The sequence below is a fragment of the Trachemys scripta genome, chromosome 2 (genome assembly GCF_013100865.1).
Source record: "Trachemys scripta elegans isolate TJP31775 chromosome 2, CAS_Tse_1.0, whole genome shotgun sequence".
In the NCBI taxonomy this organism is placed as follows: Eukaryota; Metazoa; Chordata; order Testudines; family Emydidae; genus Trachemys; species Trachemys scripta.
In genome coordinates this window covers 208,635,538-208,653,399 of record NC_048299.1, presented here as the reverse complement: position 1 = coordinate 208,653,399, position 17,862 = coordinate 208,635,538, and the positions used below count along the sequence as shown (strand labels likewise).

General features: G+C 43.2%; 1 protein-coding gene across 1 annotated transcript in view; it reads right to left on the bottom strand.

Moving 5' to 3' along the window:
* Positions 1–4,301: 4,301 nt before the first annotated feature.
* Positions 4,302–17,862, bottom strand: part of CATSPERD (cation channel sperm associated auxiliary subunit delta) — a 49,398-nt gene continuing 35,837 nt past the window's right edge. The window contains exon 2 of the mRNA XM_034759568.1: positions 4,302–6,725. Within this exon, the coding sequence (XP_034615459.1) occupies positions 4,302–6,725 (2,424 nt within the window). The remainder of the gene's footprint in view (positions 6,726–17,862) is intronic.

Genomic DNA, 17,862 nt, shown 5'->3' with positions numbered 1-17,862 from the left:
ATCATAATGGTAATTGAATTGTGTACTGATGAAAAATTTCCTTGATTCTTTGGATTCCCCCCTGGGGAAGTGGATTTATAATAAAATTCTGTTTCACAGTAGGAAGTGGTGAAAATAGTTTGAGTCAAAAATAATTGTTTAGACTTCACTTTGATTCAGTTATTTAGATTATTGGCTTCAGAGACATTTTGAAACTAATTTTAGATCCTGGAGAAGATACTTATGAATACTTACTTTATTTTTTATTTGTAGTTTGGCATTGCCTGTTATGTTTGTGTAGTATGGCCACAATTTCACTTAGCCTTAACCTGCTCCTGTTAAAGTAGATGAGATTTAACAGATATTGGGGCATGCTCTACTTCACTACCACTGACCTCAAGGGTAAGAAAATGGGAGAGCTATGGCAGGTCAGCCAGTCTTGTGCTAAGAAGCATAGCACTCATGAGTGAGAATCCTCCATGGGTAGCACTGTATGTTTAGCGAAAAAGTATAACCAAGAGTAACATTTGGTGCAATTGGATGAAAAATTCTGGAATCTTCACTGAATATTTTAAGCCTTAAATATCCAATAATATGAAACAGGTTCAACTGAATGTGGGTCAGAATGGCTGTGATGTTAAGGAAAGTTAGTGTACCTGAAAATGGATGGAGCTAAATGGCCTTCATTATAGGGTTACCAATTCCTTTCTGTTTACCTGTAACTTTTACACTGGTCCCAATAGTTCAGCCAGCTTGTCCAATAATTGCATACTCTCATACGTCCCTCAGAGGAGGTTTTTCTTCCTGGCTTTGGAGTTTGTAGTTTTCTTATTCACATGCAAAGTGAATTGGGATAATATTCCACACATTATTTTGCCATTTGAATTTGTCTAGAAACCATTGTGTGGTAACCAGGGGGTTTTATATAGCAAATAAGGATTTGGGGGCAAATCCATCATGGAGCTGTGACCGTTTATCTTCTCTGAGAGTCCTGTTTTGTGATCAGTTTAGGTCATAAGCTCTTTAGAAGAATCAAGGGGCTGACCAGTAGCTGAAGTAATCACCCATCGGGAATAGAGGAGAGAATATAGAGTCAGGTTATGGGTTAGGTCAGTTGTCCCCAATCTTTTTGTGGCCAGTAGCAATTCATGTTTTCAGAAGTGTGTGGCGGGTGCCAACAATTTTGCAAGGCTTATTTTGTATTTGTACATTAAATAATACAAAAAACATCATATTTAATATTACATAATATATGAATCCAGAGAGAAGCCAAAGAGAAGCCGTGAGGACAGAGAACACCAGCACCCGCAGCCCCAGAGTACTCTGTCCCCAGCAGATGTGGGGCCCTGGCTTCTCTCCACTGCTCGGCACTAGGCGGGCCCTGTGCCTGCTGGGAACAGAGAACACCAGCACCCGCAGCCTGAGTTCTCTGTCCCTGTCAGGCATGGGGCCTCAGCTTCTCTCCCCTGCTGGACACTAGGCGGGCGCACATAAATGCCCCGGCGGGCACCATGTTGGGGACCACTGGGTTAGGTGGTGCACAATATGCAACATGTTATTTCTTAGTTTGCTTTCAAAGTATGTGGTAAGGGAAGGATTTTTGAGGAAGGAGTTGAAAGCGCAGGAGTTTGTCAGGTGTACAGGATCAAAGGGAACATTCTAGGTTTGGGGCAGGGGAGGTGAAAACGGATACTTGTGGAAGGGAAAAGTGGGGAGGAAAAAAAAAAAGGCATGGAGGGAGGCAAAAGTGCTAGAGCATATGGCCTGAACAGAGGAGTGGTAGGAAAAATGAGAGTTGTAGACAAGGGCAGAGTTGGGAGGAGCTTTGCAAGCAAAAATGAAGGGGTTAAAATAATTAAAAGGATATAAAACTAGTAAAGAGATGTGTCAAGGTGGTTGATGTAGTCAGAGGAGTGGGTGAGGGAAATGAATTTGGTGGCATTTTGAATAGACTGGAGGGGAGCAAGGTGACCACTGAGAAGATGGTTACTCTATCCTAGGTGGAGATTATCAAGGGACAGTTGTGGGATTTGACAGTAGAGTTGAAAAGTAATGGATGGGTTCTGACAAAATGTTGTACACCAAAAAGATGTAGAATTTAGCAACAGTCTGAATGTGAGAGGTAAAGGAAAGAGAGCCCAGTAGGGCAAGTCTGAAGATCAGAATTATTCATAATAAATTGTTTAAAAATCTGTTTGCCAGAATATAAAACATCCATTTAGCTGTTATCCAGTAGCTGATGCATAATTGCCTCTAGAGTTCCAAGGTAGCTATTGATTGGTTATTGTTGACTTAGAAGTGATTAAATCTTGGACTTGTAAGTAGGTTTGTGCTGGTTATTAAAATAAGCTTGGTTCTACATCATTTAAGGATAATCAAATGTGTTTGATTAATCTTATGCAATCATTTGATTCTGCCAGTTTATTTAAAGGGATACCTCTCAAAATATGTCAACATTTTTTTCATCAATCCAGAGACAGGTTGTATTTTGTGCTTTAATTATCATATTCGCCTTCTGGGAGGGGAGGTCTTAATTCCTGCCCTTACTGCATCCTATTGATTTAGTTTTGTGACACAATTTGCCACTTCTTGCAGTCTGTGGAGTCCTTTTTTCTTGTGTTTTTTTTTTTTTCTCGATTACCTTTCCAACAACAGGTGAAAACTCAGCCCAACAGAACACTTTCCTTCCTTCACTTGCCAACACACGAGTCTCTTCTAGGTTGTTGATCTAAACAGATGGATTCCCACCATGGAAACCATGACGGGGATGGATTTTACAGAAGTGGTAATCATGAGGGAACTCACTTTTAACTATTCATCTTGCATTCCACAGTCACAGAACAAACTATTACCATTTTTGTAAACTGACAAATTTTTATTTTTAAATCTAAACATCCATATAATATGCAGGTAAAAAAAGCAAAAGTTCTATCTTTATAAGCATAACACTTCTAAAGCACCTTATTTGAAGAAACTATATTGTTTCTTCACTTGCTCTAGGCCTAATACAAGAAATCCACAAATGAGCCCTCAGTTAACAACAAATAAAAATGAACAATTTTACTACAAAGTTGTAAAGACAGTTGTCTAAAATACTTTTGCTATATTAAAATGTTAATTAACATTAAAATTCTTTCTATAGTCAAGACCATATGAAATGTGTAGACAAAAACCCAGTTTGTTTCTTAAATGATGAATGTCATGGTTTTGGGTTTGTTTCTGCTGCATGCCACTGTCGTGTTAGCCCATACATTGTACCTACCAGTAACGTTTTTTAAAAATCTATTAATACAGATTTGAAAGGTCCTTGCAAGTGTGTAAGTGTGTGTGTGTGTGTGTGTGTGAGAGAGAGAGAGAGAGAGAGAGAGAAGAGGGATGAGAATCTCAATGGTGAAGAGTATGAATTGATCACGGCAGTGGACCACAACCAAGTTTCATGGTACATACATTAAATAGGTAATACTTGGTTGACCACATGACCCAACAGGAAACCCAGGGGCCACATTCTGCAACCTTTATTCATGTTAAATTGTATATACTCAGGCTAGTAATCCCATTGAAGCCAAGTGCTATTCAACCTCAATAATGTTTTCAGAATCCATTCAGTTCTCTCATATTGGAAAATAATTGTATTTCACTGTTTTGATGGAGAGTTCTTTAGAACCCAATAGAAATGTCAGTATTCTGCCATCCAGCAAATGAAATGGAATTGGATATAAACTAAAATTAATATTGCAAATGGTGGGAGAGGAGGAAAATCACAACAGGAATACAAACTAGAGGAAACAGAGGAATCTCTTGGATTTCCATTGACATACTGTCCATCGAACAAGCACTAGTCATGCTCCAAAGGAAGCCTTTTTTGAGGAAAGGATCAGCTGGATTAGAAGATCCAGCTCTTGAATAGGTTAATATAGTTGACTACATCAACAAAAGGTGACACACTTAAAAACTATATATTAGCAATAAAATAGCAGGCAGTAAGGATTGTTCACATAAGCCAAGAGACGGAAGATTACTGCATGAAAATGAGAAAAAGAATTGGGGAAGATAAATTAGTATGTTAAAATAGATCTAAGGGAACGTCCACCCTTTAAAGATCTAATAGCTTGGAGTAAGAACATCACCCCTCCAACATCTATAAAGTTAGAAAACATACAACAGTTGCTTTTATCATTTCCTCTTTCATACATAGGCATTCCTTATTTTAATCAGCCTGCCTCAATTGGGCTTATTTAATAAAAAAACTAGCCTATGAGAATTCTTAACGCTACCCCCATTAATTTCCCTAAACACCATACTAGGTTTCTAAATGATTATGCTCAAAATACTTTAACTTTTGGGGATTTTTTCATAAGTGATAGTTTATGTAAGAAATATCCCATCAAAATTGCAATCAGAATGATAGTTAGAAAAGCCATCAGCATTGTCCAAGCATGTATGTAAGACTTTGGGAGGGCACCAGTGACATATACACTGACAGTTGCAGACAATTCACAGTGACTATATAATTTGTCCACCACAATGGCTTTAAAGATATAAAAGCCATTATAGTGGGAAAAAACAATCCTGTTCTTTTCATTTTGACCAAGAATTTGATACTTGGCTGAGGGTGATACTAATTTAGGTCCATCGTGGTTCTTACAGCTTTCATAGTTCATTCTGCTCCATGCAAAGTATGGATTTGGAGAATCTTGCTTTTGCATCAAAGCAGTCCAATTCTGAGGTTGAGAGATACAATTGGCTTCAGCAGCTGTCAAGAGATAATCATAATTATACATTCCATTGACTTCAAACACAACAAAGTCAGCAGCAACATACTCCACAAATGCATCATTTTCCCACAGCTCAAGGATTGGCAGCCAAGGAGTATCATAATACAGCAGAAGAGGACATCCCAGCTCGTTAAACATATACAGAACTTCAAGATCACTTTGACCTAACTGTGGTGTGGCAAGAAAATTTGGGTCATATAAATTGTGGCTGATAGTATAAGTGAAGTTATCTTGCAGCGTGCCTTGATTAAACAGGCCTTTGCTGCATGCTGTTGTGTTTTTAGAAACTTTAATGTGTTTAGTAGGTGGGCAACCTACATTGATAAGTGCAGACAAAGGATGCATATCAATGCAGCTGGGGCCTTTGTTGGGGATGTCCACAGTAAGGACAGACATCCCGCCAGAGAGGAAGGTGTCACTGAAATGAGGTTCTGCCATGCCAGAGAAGCACTGCTGCAGCATCTGCATGTGCAAGCTGTACTTGGTGTTCCCGTCATATGTGTACCCATCCTCTGTTATATATGCCTGGAATCCTAGCACATGGGGGTTGCTCACAGTCACCATTGGAAAAGCTCCAGTGCCTGGCTTTGGCACAAATGTGGCACTAAAGTTCAGCTTCTGGTGCATGTCGATATAATGGATCTTGTTGTGGAAATGGCCCTTGAGGATCTCAACTGGGCAGTCTTGCAGAGGTGGCCAAAGCTCCATGAGCAGCAACTGTATGTTCAAGGTGCATTTCTGGAAGTTATAGGCCCAGGAATTACTGGTAGGTTCAGGGCTCAATATGGTGAGCATCCCTACTTTGTCAAACATCAGCACAGCATTACACAGGCCTTTCTCGCTGCTGTTGCGCTCTCTAATCTGCACGATAGTTGTGGAGACCATGTCTAGGCTGCCATGGAAGAGCCGATGGTCCCGGGTCAGGACTGCAATCTCAGTGTTGCTGGTGGCCACATGGCAGAGGCCGTCGCCAGGGAAAGGACGGGAGGTTCTGGGAAACGCCTTTGTCTGCACAGTCACTGGCTCCACAAGCAAGCCATTATTGGGGGAGATCAGCAGAGTGTCTTTGGTCCAGAGGATGGTGAAGCCCCACAGGAAAGGGTTCTGGATACCCCGGACATCAGGGCCCCCTGTGGACTTCAGGTGGAAGCCCAGGGAGATGTGGCTGTACATGTGGCTCATGTTGCCCCCAGTGTATGAGAAATAGGCTCCTCCTCCTTTCCCTTCCCCATCACTGTGGGTGCGGTTGATGAGCAACCCAGTCTGGGAGAGGGAAACAAAATTGTAGACACCAAGCAGCACCCCTTGCAGTTCTGGGCTCAGCTTCAGAGCGGTGAAAATGTAGCCCCCATCCTTTGACAGGAAGATGTTGCTTTCGGAGGCTGAATGCCCAGTCTCATAGGCAAAAATAGTCAGACTGGTGTCCTGGCAGGCTGGGTCCTTCCCTGGGTAGCAGCAGTGGGTGTTGGAGAGCTCAGTGACCAAGGAATCGACCCCCTGTACTGGGAGCCATTCCTCCTCCTCAGCTATGAAGAGGTAGAGATAGACCTGTCCATTTATCACCATTACTAACCGATCCTTTTTCACAAAGGCTGCAGCACTGACTGAGGCATTTGGGGTTTCTAGCTCAGAAGGGATGGTCAGTGGCAGGAGGCTGGTTTCAAATCCATCTGTGCTGAGGAAAACCTTTTGTCCCAGGTACAGGGCTGGACTGGGGCGTCCCCAAGGGTCACCATCATTACATGGGTACTGTAGAAGGGAAGGTTCAGTGCGGGTGAAACTCAAGACAGTGCCTGACACCTTGTCCCGGGCACTGAAGGACCGACCTGAGTACACTAGCCTCTCATTAGTGCATGACCAGGAATCAGTGTTTCCTATTGCAAAACGCAGCCACAGCCAGAGTTCAGCTAGTGAGAATGGCCAGGAGTAGGGCATTTGTTGTGCTGTTATCAGAATATCTCCTCCTACCAACTTAGGTTGGAGGTTGATACCTCATGCTCCTTGTGGACAACAGCTCAAAATGGCTCCTGGCTCTGCTCCCGCCCTGCTGTAAAATAGAAGGAAGTTCCGAGAGGCAGTTGGTGGTTGGGCTGGGCTGGGCTATGGGTTGAGTGTGGCTGTTGTTCCGAGTGTTTCCTATACAGTCTCGGTCATGTGTAAATGATGTCTGAGGCTTGCAGTTTTGTGGCTGATTCTACACTACCAACAATGGCCCCTTCTGCTAGATTTACCTCACATTTGCTCCACCCCATTGGGCAACAGCCCTAGTAGTCAGTTGTGCCTAATGTTAATTTTCTATAGGGTTTGGTACTTGTCACTGGTGCTCATGATCATAGAATCACAGCAACTATGGACAATGCCCCCTACCAGTAGTTTCTTGAGTCTCATTCCTTCCCAAGGGGCAACAATCCATAATGACCCCAATGAGCAACGACCCCCAGAGGCTAGTAGCACTGCATTCACCTCAACTGTGCTTCCCTAATCCCTTTGTCACCGTGCCTAGTTTGGGTCACATCTGAAAATGCCAAATTCAGGACAGACTGTAGGAAACAGGGTAGACACCCCAAAACTGGTGGTTTATTCTATCATTAGAGGTCACCAAGCCAGTAACAAAAGTGACCACCTGCATCGCTAAACTAGTTAACAAGGAGCCAAAACAGTCACTATGCTGCAGCCTAAACTAAACATTATTTAATAAAAAAGAAAAGAAGAGAGTTATTAATTGGTTCAAGGAATCATACACCTTACAATTGGTTTCAGAGTCTGTAGGTCAGGATATTAGCAGTGATGGTAATTCTGCTAGCTTGCAATAAATCTCTCTGGGTCACACAAGAGACTGGGGGTGGGGGTGTCATCAATCCTTTTATTCAAAGCTTCCCTTTGCTAGAAATCATAGTCCAGAGACATGGAGCAGGAATGAAGTCTGAGAATGATGGCACAGTGCAATTGATACCCTTAGTCCAGGTGCCTGGAAAGTTACTGGTGCAAACATGGATTACTGGGTTGCATGTGCCTGGCTGAGCCATGAGGCATTCATTGCCTAGGTGCTGCCAGAAGAGACCTCAGGGAGGGGTTCCTGGAAGAGCTGATTCTGCTTAATGGGCCATCAAGCAGACTGGCTAGCCAATCTGTTCTGTGCAGGGTTTAAATTCTCAAAGATTATGTCCAGGAGCCCTCCCCTGCCACTTCCACATCCCTTCGGCACTTCTGGCTTCAGCTGTGGGGTGGGGGGCAGGGCCGGCACCAGCTAAGGAAGCAGGTGCTTGGGGCAGCCAATACAAAGGGGCATCACTCCGTCCGCTATTGGGGCAGCACGTCTGGGTCTTCAGCGGGAATTCGGCGGCGGATTCCTCATTCCCTATCTTCCTCTTTGAGCTGCCGCCGAAGAGGAAGAGAGGGGGTGAAGGATCCGCCGCCGAACTGCCGGGGCGGCAGAAAACCTGGAGCCGGCCCTGGGGGCGGGGGGGGGGGGGGAGGTTGGGGCTTTAGCCCTTCGGGGAGGCACCGGGGCTCAGGGATTTAGCTTGGGGAGGGGCGCCATGGCTTGCAGCTTTAGCCCTGCGGAGGCAGGGACATGGCGGCTCAGGGCTTCAGCCCCATGGGGTGCACTGGGGCTCGGGGTTTCAGCCTGCAGGAGGTGATGGGGCTCCTGCAGGTTTTAAAAAATTTACCAGCGCTCAGCTCCAGACAGCTCAGGCTGAATTTAAGCCCTGGTCTTGGGGGTGTTGCCCAGAAACACAACAGGTTTGAGAAACAACTCAAAGTTTCATAACTTCATATATAATGATACATGCATATAAACAGGATAATCATACTTTAGCAGACTATAGCTTTTCCAGTGATACCTTAACATGAAATACTTTGTACAAGATTTATCACAATTGTGCAACAGTAGTAATACATCAGTGATGATACATCATTGTAAACATGGTCACCTCTCTTTTATACAGTGTTGCACCTTTTGAAGCTGATCCCATTGTGAGACTTTGTCCCTCTGATGTGTGTGTACCTTAGCAGTGCAGCTCACCAGCTGCCATGTTAAGATCCCTCTTTGGACTGAGTGGCTCTTACTGTTAGATTTGTTGGTGTATTTCCCCTGTCACTTTTGATTTTATTACTGGATTATTGCCAATTATATTACTGGAAATAAAGTGGCTTCATGATGATCTCTTGGGTTCTTTGAGCCAGCTGTATTCATGGTTGGGGAGAGGAGGGTTACTGGTGAAATATAATTTTAACAGTAACATTGAAATATTTTTTGAAAGAAAAACTGAAGATTTAGCACTTGCATCTAGATGTCTGAAATGGCTGTAGGGTTAAGCATCCCTGCTACAAAACCCCAATCATAATGTCTGATGAATCAGCATGTATTTTCTAAGGAATTCACATGGCTTGAATAATGTCTCACAGGAGAGGAGGTTGAATAATGTTAGCCAACACAATCATGTAACTTAATGTATATCAAGATCTTCCAGACAACTCGAAGTAAGGGGTGGGGATGAGAAGACAGTGTAGCCAGCAATCACAATTTTCTCACAAGTGCCACTATATTTGGTGGGTGTTTTTTATTTTTTTAATAAGTCTCATGATTTTCTAAGCTCTGCCTTCTATTTGGTGAAGTTTTGCCTTTATCTAAAATGGCCACCGAGGCCTGCTCCTAGCAATGGGATTGAAGCCATAGGCCGCCCTGTCCCTTTTTTTTTTTTTTTTTTCACTTCTTGTAGGTGACAATGAAGCTGTCTTCAGTAAAGACTGCCACTAACTCCCATGGTTTCATTACAAGTAACATGATTGGCTCCAGCAGGTACCAAATCTCACTATGATGTAAGAAGCCCCAGCACTCAGGTAAATTTCAGTTCAGACTGAGGGAAAGCCTGCCCCACTTCCCTTCCTCCTGGGGTAGAGCAACCAATCAGGGTTAGTGCAAGAAGGAGGCAGAACTGTCCCCCAGCCCTCTTAGGAACTGAGGAGTTTTTGGGTACAGGACAGGGGAGAGGGAGCATTTAACACCATTCTTACAGGAAAGGAAGGAGCAGAAAGTCTGTTTTGTATACAGTGGCTGTGTCAGTGTGTGTTTTATGGGCTGTTGTGTCTTATGTATTGTTATCCTTTTTTGCTGGCATACATAGTTGAAGAGCAAGAGCCTCCTATTTTATATAAGTCAAGGGTGCACATTTTTTTCCTCTGGGAGTCTGCTTGTCTGCTCTTAAAGTGCCCCCATGCTTACCTGAAAAGAGTTTTTCTTTGTTAGACTCTTGCTTTCCTGTTCATTTGTATAGCAAGATGCTCTTGTACTTGTATGAAACAGTTTGTGGAGGACACAATCAAGTAGTCAGATGTGATTTTTCACTAAGCTTCATAAAACTGTCTCAAGAGCATCAACATTGTTGCTGTCTTTGTTATTGTCAATAGAGGAAGTAAAGTCTTAAGATTGCCCCAAAACAAATTTTTATGGCTACAGCGTCTTTGGGCCATTGAGAGAGAAAGCAATTATGAGAATGACTCTGTAGCCTGGTAGTTAGTGCATTACCCTGAGAGGTGGAAGACCCAGGAACCAGTCCCCCTGCACCAGTAACTTTTTTGATTATTTCTCCACAGTGGAACAGCTTCAAAAGGAGAGATTGAGGGATTCCTTACATCAGATTATCCCATAGCCCAGTGGTTAGGGCCCTTGCCTCAGAATTGGCTGATCCCAGTTCAAAGATCTAGATAATACTTAGTCCTGCCATGAGTATAGGGGATGGGACTAGATGACCTCTCGAGGTCCCTTCCAGTCCTATGATTCTATGAAAGCCTTTCTTCCCCTCCGGGGAAGGGAGGGACGGGGGAGAATCTGGTGTTGGCCACATCCCAGCTAAGTACCCTAACCACTAGGCTAGAAGTTATGAAGGAAGAAGTCCTCCCCCACCTCAGCATTTAATATAAGTTTATCTATAGGGGCTGCAGTGTGCATAGACAGAAACAGAAACATAGCTCAGCAACTTTTACTGCTAAAATACAGGTGCCAGGTGAGATTAGATGCCTTAAGGGCTCAACGGCAGCTGAATGGGGGCCTTGTGAATCCCAGTTGGGCCTGAATCTGGGATTTAGTTGTTAAAGTGCCAATTAAGTGCCTAGGTCTTTTTGTGAATCCAACCCTTAGTTTTAGAAAATTTGTATTTGTGCACTGATGAACAGACATATGGTTGCTTTCTTGCTTGTTCCAGTTAAGCCAATTCATTATTCTTAAATATTGCTACCATCCTGTGAGGGTTGCCAACTTTCTAATTGCAGAAAACTGAACACCTTTGCCCTGCCCCTTCCATGAGGCCCCACCCACACCTTCTCGAAGGCCCTGCCTCCCACTTGCTCCATCTCACCTCCCTCCATCTCTTGCTTTCTCCCACCCTTGCTCATTCGATCATTTTCATAGGGCTGGGGCAGGAAGTTGAGGTGCGTGGCGGGGGGGTGTGAGGGTTCTGGGTGAGGGTGTGGACTCTGGGGTGGGGCTGGGGATAAAGGGTTTGGGCTGCAGGAGGAGGTTGTGGGTTGGGACCAAGGGGTTTGGAGTGCAGGAGGGGGCCCAGGGTTGGGGCAGGGGTTTGAGGCATGGGCTCTGGAAGGGAATTTGGGTGCAGGAGGGGGCTTAGGGCTGGGGCAGGGAGTTGGGGCACAGGAGAGGGTGTGGGATCTGGGAGGGAATTGAGGTGTGGGAGGGGGCTTAGTGCTAGGGCAAGGGGTTGGGGTGCAGGAGGGAGTTCGGGGTTCAGCCTCAGCGGTGCTTATGTCAGGCGGCTCCCAGGAAGCAGCCGGCATGTCCCTCTGGCTCTTAGGGGAAGGGGCGTCCATGGTGGCTTAGCGCGCTTCCCCCACCCACAGGCGCCACCCCTGCAGCTGACACTGGCTGTGATTCCCGGCCAATGAGAGCTGCGGAGCCAGCGCTCAGAGTGAGGGCAGCATGCGGAGCCCCCTGCCGCCCCTACGCCTAGGAGCCAGAGGGACATGTCTTCACTTCCTGGGAGCTGAGCGGAGCCGGGTAGAAAACCTGCCAGCCCCGCTGCGCCACCAACAATTTCTTACTCTAAATACCTCTGGAGGTCTGTGTAGTCCAATGGTGAATGTGTGTTACATCTGCTGTCAGAAAGCTGGTCACTCAGCTGTCATCCCCAAGGGCAAAACATGGAAACATCTGTTTGCACCAACCAAACTCTGTCCTGGTAAACAAAAGAGAGTGAAAACAGCCCTTTCTCTCTGGAATGTGCTCTCTGGCAAGGTGCCAATGTGGATGGACCATTATCTGCTACTATTTATTCATGCCACTGTTGGACTCGTATGCTTTCTTGATTTAGCTTATTTCTGTTTAAAAATATATATGCATTGTAAAATGTCAGTAACAAATAAAAGTATGAGCTTTCACTCTCTGATATGAATTAAACCATGAAATTAAAGGTTTCATTGTCTTTCTGGTGGAAATTTGGACATGATTTTGCTTCACTGAAATTATTTGAAAAGACCGAAAAGAATGAAAATGCAATCTCTGTCTATGAGAATATTCAAGGGAGTACAAAAACAACAAAGAGTCTGGTGGCACCTTAAAGACTAACAGATTTATTTGGGCATAAGCTTTCGTGAGTAAAAACCTCACTTCTTCGGATTCATAGAGTGATAATGCCTGCATCTGTAGCTTTCACTCTATGCATCCGAAGAAGTGAGGTTTTTACTCACGAAAGCTTATGCCCAAATAAATCTGTTAGTCTTTAAGGTGCCACCAGACTCTTTGTTGTTTTTGTAGATACAGACTAACACGGCTACCCCCTGATACTTGACAACAAGGGAGTACGACTCACCAAACACAAAGACTTCAGTGGGGCCCGGATTCCACCCAAAATGTATTCTTTCCAAAGAAGGTATTGAAATGTAGGCCCAGGGATTGCTACTAAAAAGCTATAGTCATAAAGCTTTTCCTCTAATACAGCCTCCACTATGATAAAGCTCTTCCTGAGACAAAGATTAATCTAGCCCATATATCTAAGAAAAACTTCTCGGATTTACTGTAGCTATCTCAGATACTGACTGCTAGACATTTCTCTTCTCCACTTGCCACTGTGCCAATCAATCTGGAGTTTACCCAGTAGGATTTAGATGAAAGATTATTTTTGAATATTTTAAAAACAGAAGTGTCTGCTATAAATGTCTCTGAGGAAATTCACTGAGAGAAATTAAATTATTTCTCATATGTACATTGCCAAGTTCTTTGGAATGCTAGCTAGAGTTAACCCTATAATGTACATTGCTTCCACTAGAAATCTCAATGTGCTAATATATTTTCCAACTGCTCGCTACTTGTGCCATCAAATTATTTTCAGGGACAGCAGTATTTCTGGGAGCTATAAATTAGGGAACGAGAGGAAAAATCACAGCATTGTTTTCTACATCTTTTTCTCTTTTTTTCACCAGGAAGTAGGGATCAGACCCATACCAGAATTTATACCAAAATTTCTTTCTTGAAGAAACATTTAAATAAAGATTTAATTATGTGTTTATACAATTTTACAAGAATAAACTTACTAATTTCTAATACATAACTTGGATGTTGAGCTCCCCTTATTAGATTAGTATTAGTTGATACCCCAGTTGAACAACTATAAATGACAAAGAGGCTGATTATAAACAACTGCAATGTTATATCTAAATTCAATTGATGTTAATGATTGTGTGACGGTATCCAATGGGTTTTACTTTTTCAGACTAGAACAGCAGAGTTATCCTCCCACTGCAATCCATTGCCTAGACCCTTTTAGCATATTTCATGCCTGACAAAGTGGGAAAGTTCATCTTTCATCTTTATTATACTGACTAATAAATCTGAGCTGTAGATTTTCATTTATTGAATGAGCTAATCTAGATACATAATTTAAATGTTGTGTTGAGAGAACCTTTCAAACACGTGAATAGCACGGTAGAGCTGAATACATCTGACTGATTGTAAATACTCAGAGCAGCATTGTTATGCTTACAGTACTCTGTTTACTGAAACACATGGCATATGTAATGATTATAATTCATTTGCAGCAAGTGTTTTTAGTTGTTTTTAACATAGTTAAAGAAAGAACTCATTTCTTTAAGAAACAGTATGAAGTTGTAGAAAGGGAGCAATACACCTAAACAACGGCATTAACATATATCACAGATTGAAAACTAGAATGGGCCAGGTTCTCAGCTGCTGTAAATTTGCACTGCTGAGAGTTGTATCCGAAGTTTCTAACTGATTTCTGCAATTACATTGCTACATAGATAGTTGTATCTTTCAGACACAAATGCCTTCTGAGCTATATTGAAAATAGTAGCATAGGAAACATTTATATTTGCTGTTGCCTTCCCCTCACTCTCCAATAATAGCAACCATTTAAAACCATGAGAAGTTTCCACTTTCATGTCAAATTCACAATCATACAAAAACAGTATTTAAAATAAGTGTTTCCAAATCCAGAACAGCATCTGAATCCACTCTCAGCATCTCACAGGATTAGACCTTCTTTTGCATTTGTTTAATTTGTAGTTGATGAACACCGGTAAGCAAAAGCTTTAGCTTTTCTGAGCAACTGGCCTGAATTTGTTTTTGCACTGTTCTTTCTGAGGGTGTTAAAATTCAAATGAGAAATGACTATCAAAAAGACTATTATAAGAGTGGCTTAGTACTCAGAATCTTCTATTTAAAACAGGATGTCTGCACTCCTTGCTCTGGATGACTTTACACAGTGATATATTCTTTCCTTTGCTGCCCAGTGCGCAGGAGAATATATGCAACAGGATAAGGGCAGAAAGGCAGCTACGTGATAGAAAAATCCTTCACCGCAATGCCACCTCCCTCCTTTATGTGGCTGGTTGGCTCTAATGGCAGGAGCAGAGGAGCAGCACATTTTCCTCTCTTAAACCTCTCTCAGAACATTTACAATGCAAAACTAATAATGAATTACTGCTGTCCTGAAACAGCTGTTGCTCCGCCTCTCTGTCTTGAATAGCCATCAAAAGGGTGTGGGCAGCTGGATGGCATTTGCCAAGCTTCTGGAAAGACAGAGCCTGGGCAGTGTGAGACTCTTGGGACAAGGCTTTTGCTCCTGTGGATCTTGGTCCCCCACAACTATAAGCAGCCCCACTGCCAGCTGTTCTCCAACCAAGCTCAGCCTCCAGAGACAGAGATGGACCAGTGGTCCAGAAAAGAACACACTTCTTTGGAGGGCTGCACTCCCCTTCCACATGATGGTAAATGGAAAGATCAGAATCTGGACCATAATCTTCATTCAGACCTAGCACTTATATAGTAAATCCCCATAGCCAGCAAATATATGGCTTTCCTCATGGAAAATGCTCTGAATTAATGGTTTAAAGAAATCACTGGACTGCACTAGGCAATTTCTTTTGTTAAACAGGTCATTACGCCTGCCTGGTGTGTTTAGCTAGCTACCGATACTTAATGAGGATAGTGTTAATTCATCATGATGTTCCCTACTCAGCAGCTTCACAACATGCCTTAACCAATATATCATTTCCAAAGATCCTGGAAATTCACTTATTGTCCCAAAAGTCCATTCTTGTCTGGCACAATTTCAATATAGTCCTTTGAACTCCTGAGCCTCACATCACATTTTCCTCCTAGAGAGATTACATACAATCCTGGCAGGGCCGGTTCTAGGCACCAGCAAAACAAGCTGGTGCTTGGGGCGGCACATTTTTAGGGGCGGCATGGCCAGCGCCAGAATGCTGCCCCTAAAAATGTGCCCCGGCCGCCCTAGCTCACCTCCGCTGCTGCTGCCACGGCGTGCGAAACAGCTGATTCGTGCGCCGCTACTCGCCCTCCCTCCCAGGCTCTCAAGCCTGGGAGGAAGGGGAAGCAGCGGCGCGCGAATCAGCTGTTTCGCGCGCTGCGGCGGCTCGGGGTCTTCCCCTCCTTCCCAGGCTCTCAAACCTGGGAGGGAGGGGGAGATCCCGAGCGGCCGTTTCGCACGCCACTGCTCCCCCTCCGTCCCAGGTTTGAGAGCCTGGGAGGGAGGAGGAGAAGCGGCACCCGCACCGCGGCCACTCGGAGTCTCCCCCCTCCCTCCCAGGCTCTCAAACCTGGGAGGGGGGGAGACTCCGAGTGGCCACGGCGCGGGCGCCGCTTCTCCCCCTCCCTCCCTCCCTCCTAGGCTTGAGAGCCTGGGGGGAGGAGGCAGGGCTGGGGATTTGGGGAAGGGGCGGAGTTGAGGCGGGGCCGGGGGTGGGATAATTAAAGAACGGAGGGGGGGGGAGCCAAAATTGTTTTTGCTTTGGGCGGCAAAAATCCTAGAGCCGGCCCTAAATCCTGGCCCACAATAATACATCAACTTTGCATTTAATATAATAAATTTGCCTAAGTAAAAAGTGAGTAAGGTCTACAGGATTTGGCACAGTAAAACGAGACATGGACTTCCTTCCTCCATCCATCCCTAGCATTTTTCCGCTCATCTCTACATTTCTCTTTACATCATTTTTCATTTATGGCAGTTATGAGAGTCAGTGCCTCAAAATAATACAGTAATATTAATGACAGCTAACTCGTCTATGGTTTTGATTTGCCATTAGCCTATAGTTTCAACTTTAATCACAAAAGAAGGGTGCCAAAAGAATATTCATTTTTTTATTCAAAGTACAAAATATATGTTGAGGAGGAAGGTAGTTGAGATGAAATTCAGTGTAATAAAATCCTGAAAATGCCTCTGTGTGATGAGACTATGTTTCTTTGCTCCATTATCTGCATGGAGTTGCATAGTTATAAGAGAGAACTTTAAAAAAGAAAGAAAGAAAGATAAAAGAAAATCATAATATTCATACGGTTTTGAGGAAATATGGTCATTAGTTCTGCAGGTCTATGCTAAGATGTCTTGCTATTAAACTGAACATAACATGCTTGGAAGGATTTTATTTTTATTGGTAAACATCGATTTCACCATACACACACAACCCGAAGAAAAAATGTTTCCATCGATAATTGAAATTTCAGACAGGCAAAGTAAGAAAAAAGATGCTTGAGAATCTATTAGAGTTAGATTTAAGATTATTTACTTTGTATATTTTGACATGTGATATGGATTTGTGTTTTAATTATTATAAAACTAACTTTTTAATCTCAGTGTCTACTGTCATAAATTAATATTGTCTGATACCACCATAATTTCCTGCAACTGTGAAAATTAAAATCAAAGTTGAAAAAATGCTTAAACCTCATAATTTTGAACAACTGCAAAAATGTTAATGGTTAAAAACTGAAAAAATGTTTATAGAGAAACATTGATATCTGTTGAAGTTATACAAAAAAATCAAATTCTGCCAAGCCTACATAAACAATATAAAATAACTTCAGAGGGGTAGACGTGTTAGTCTGTATCAGCAAAAACAATGAAGAGTCCTTGTGGCACCTTAGAGACTAACACAATTTGTTAGTCTCTAAGGTGCCACAAGGACTTCTCATTGTTTTTATAAAATAACTTGAATCTGTCTGTACATGCAGCTCTATACCAATGATTCTCAAACGTTTTTTGCCGGGACCCCCTTTGAAAATATTTCAGGCTATGACGACCCCCCTCCATACCATGCCACCCTTACTTCTGTGCTGCTGGTGGTGGCAGCACTGCTTTCAGAACTGAGTGTCTGGTCAGCAGTCACCGCACTTGCAACCTCCCACCCCATACAATAGTCTTGCGACCCCCCCCTTTTGGGTCAGGACCCCCAGTTTGAGAAACGCTGCTCTGTACGTTAGTTTATGCATTCATCCCTGCTTGTCTTTACTCTGATTTTTAAAAATACAATCGAAAAAAGAAGATCGAGTTTATGATAGTCAAGTAATAACTGTATGATAATACCAGAATACTGTCAGGAACAATCAAGGAGTGAACCAGCTTTTGACAGTACTTGTAATACACTTAATTATATTTTTTTTCATGCTGCTTTTGTGCACATACATCATACATCAATGACTCTGTGGTAGGTTAACCAATGGAAGAACCATGTTAAACCCAACCATTGATCTATACATGGGCTCTGACTTTACAAGGCATGTAACTTGGCCAGTGAAGGCTCTTCAGTCTATTGTTTACAGTGTGTATTAGAACAA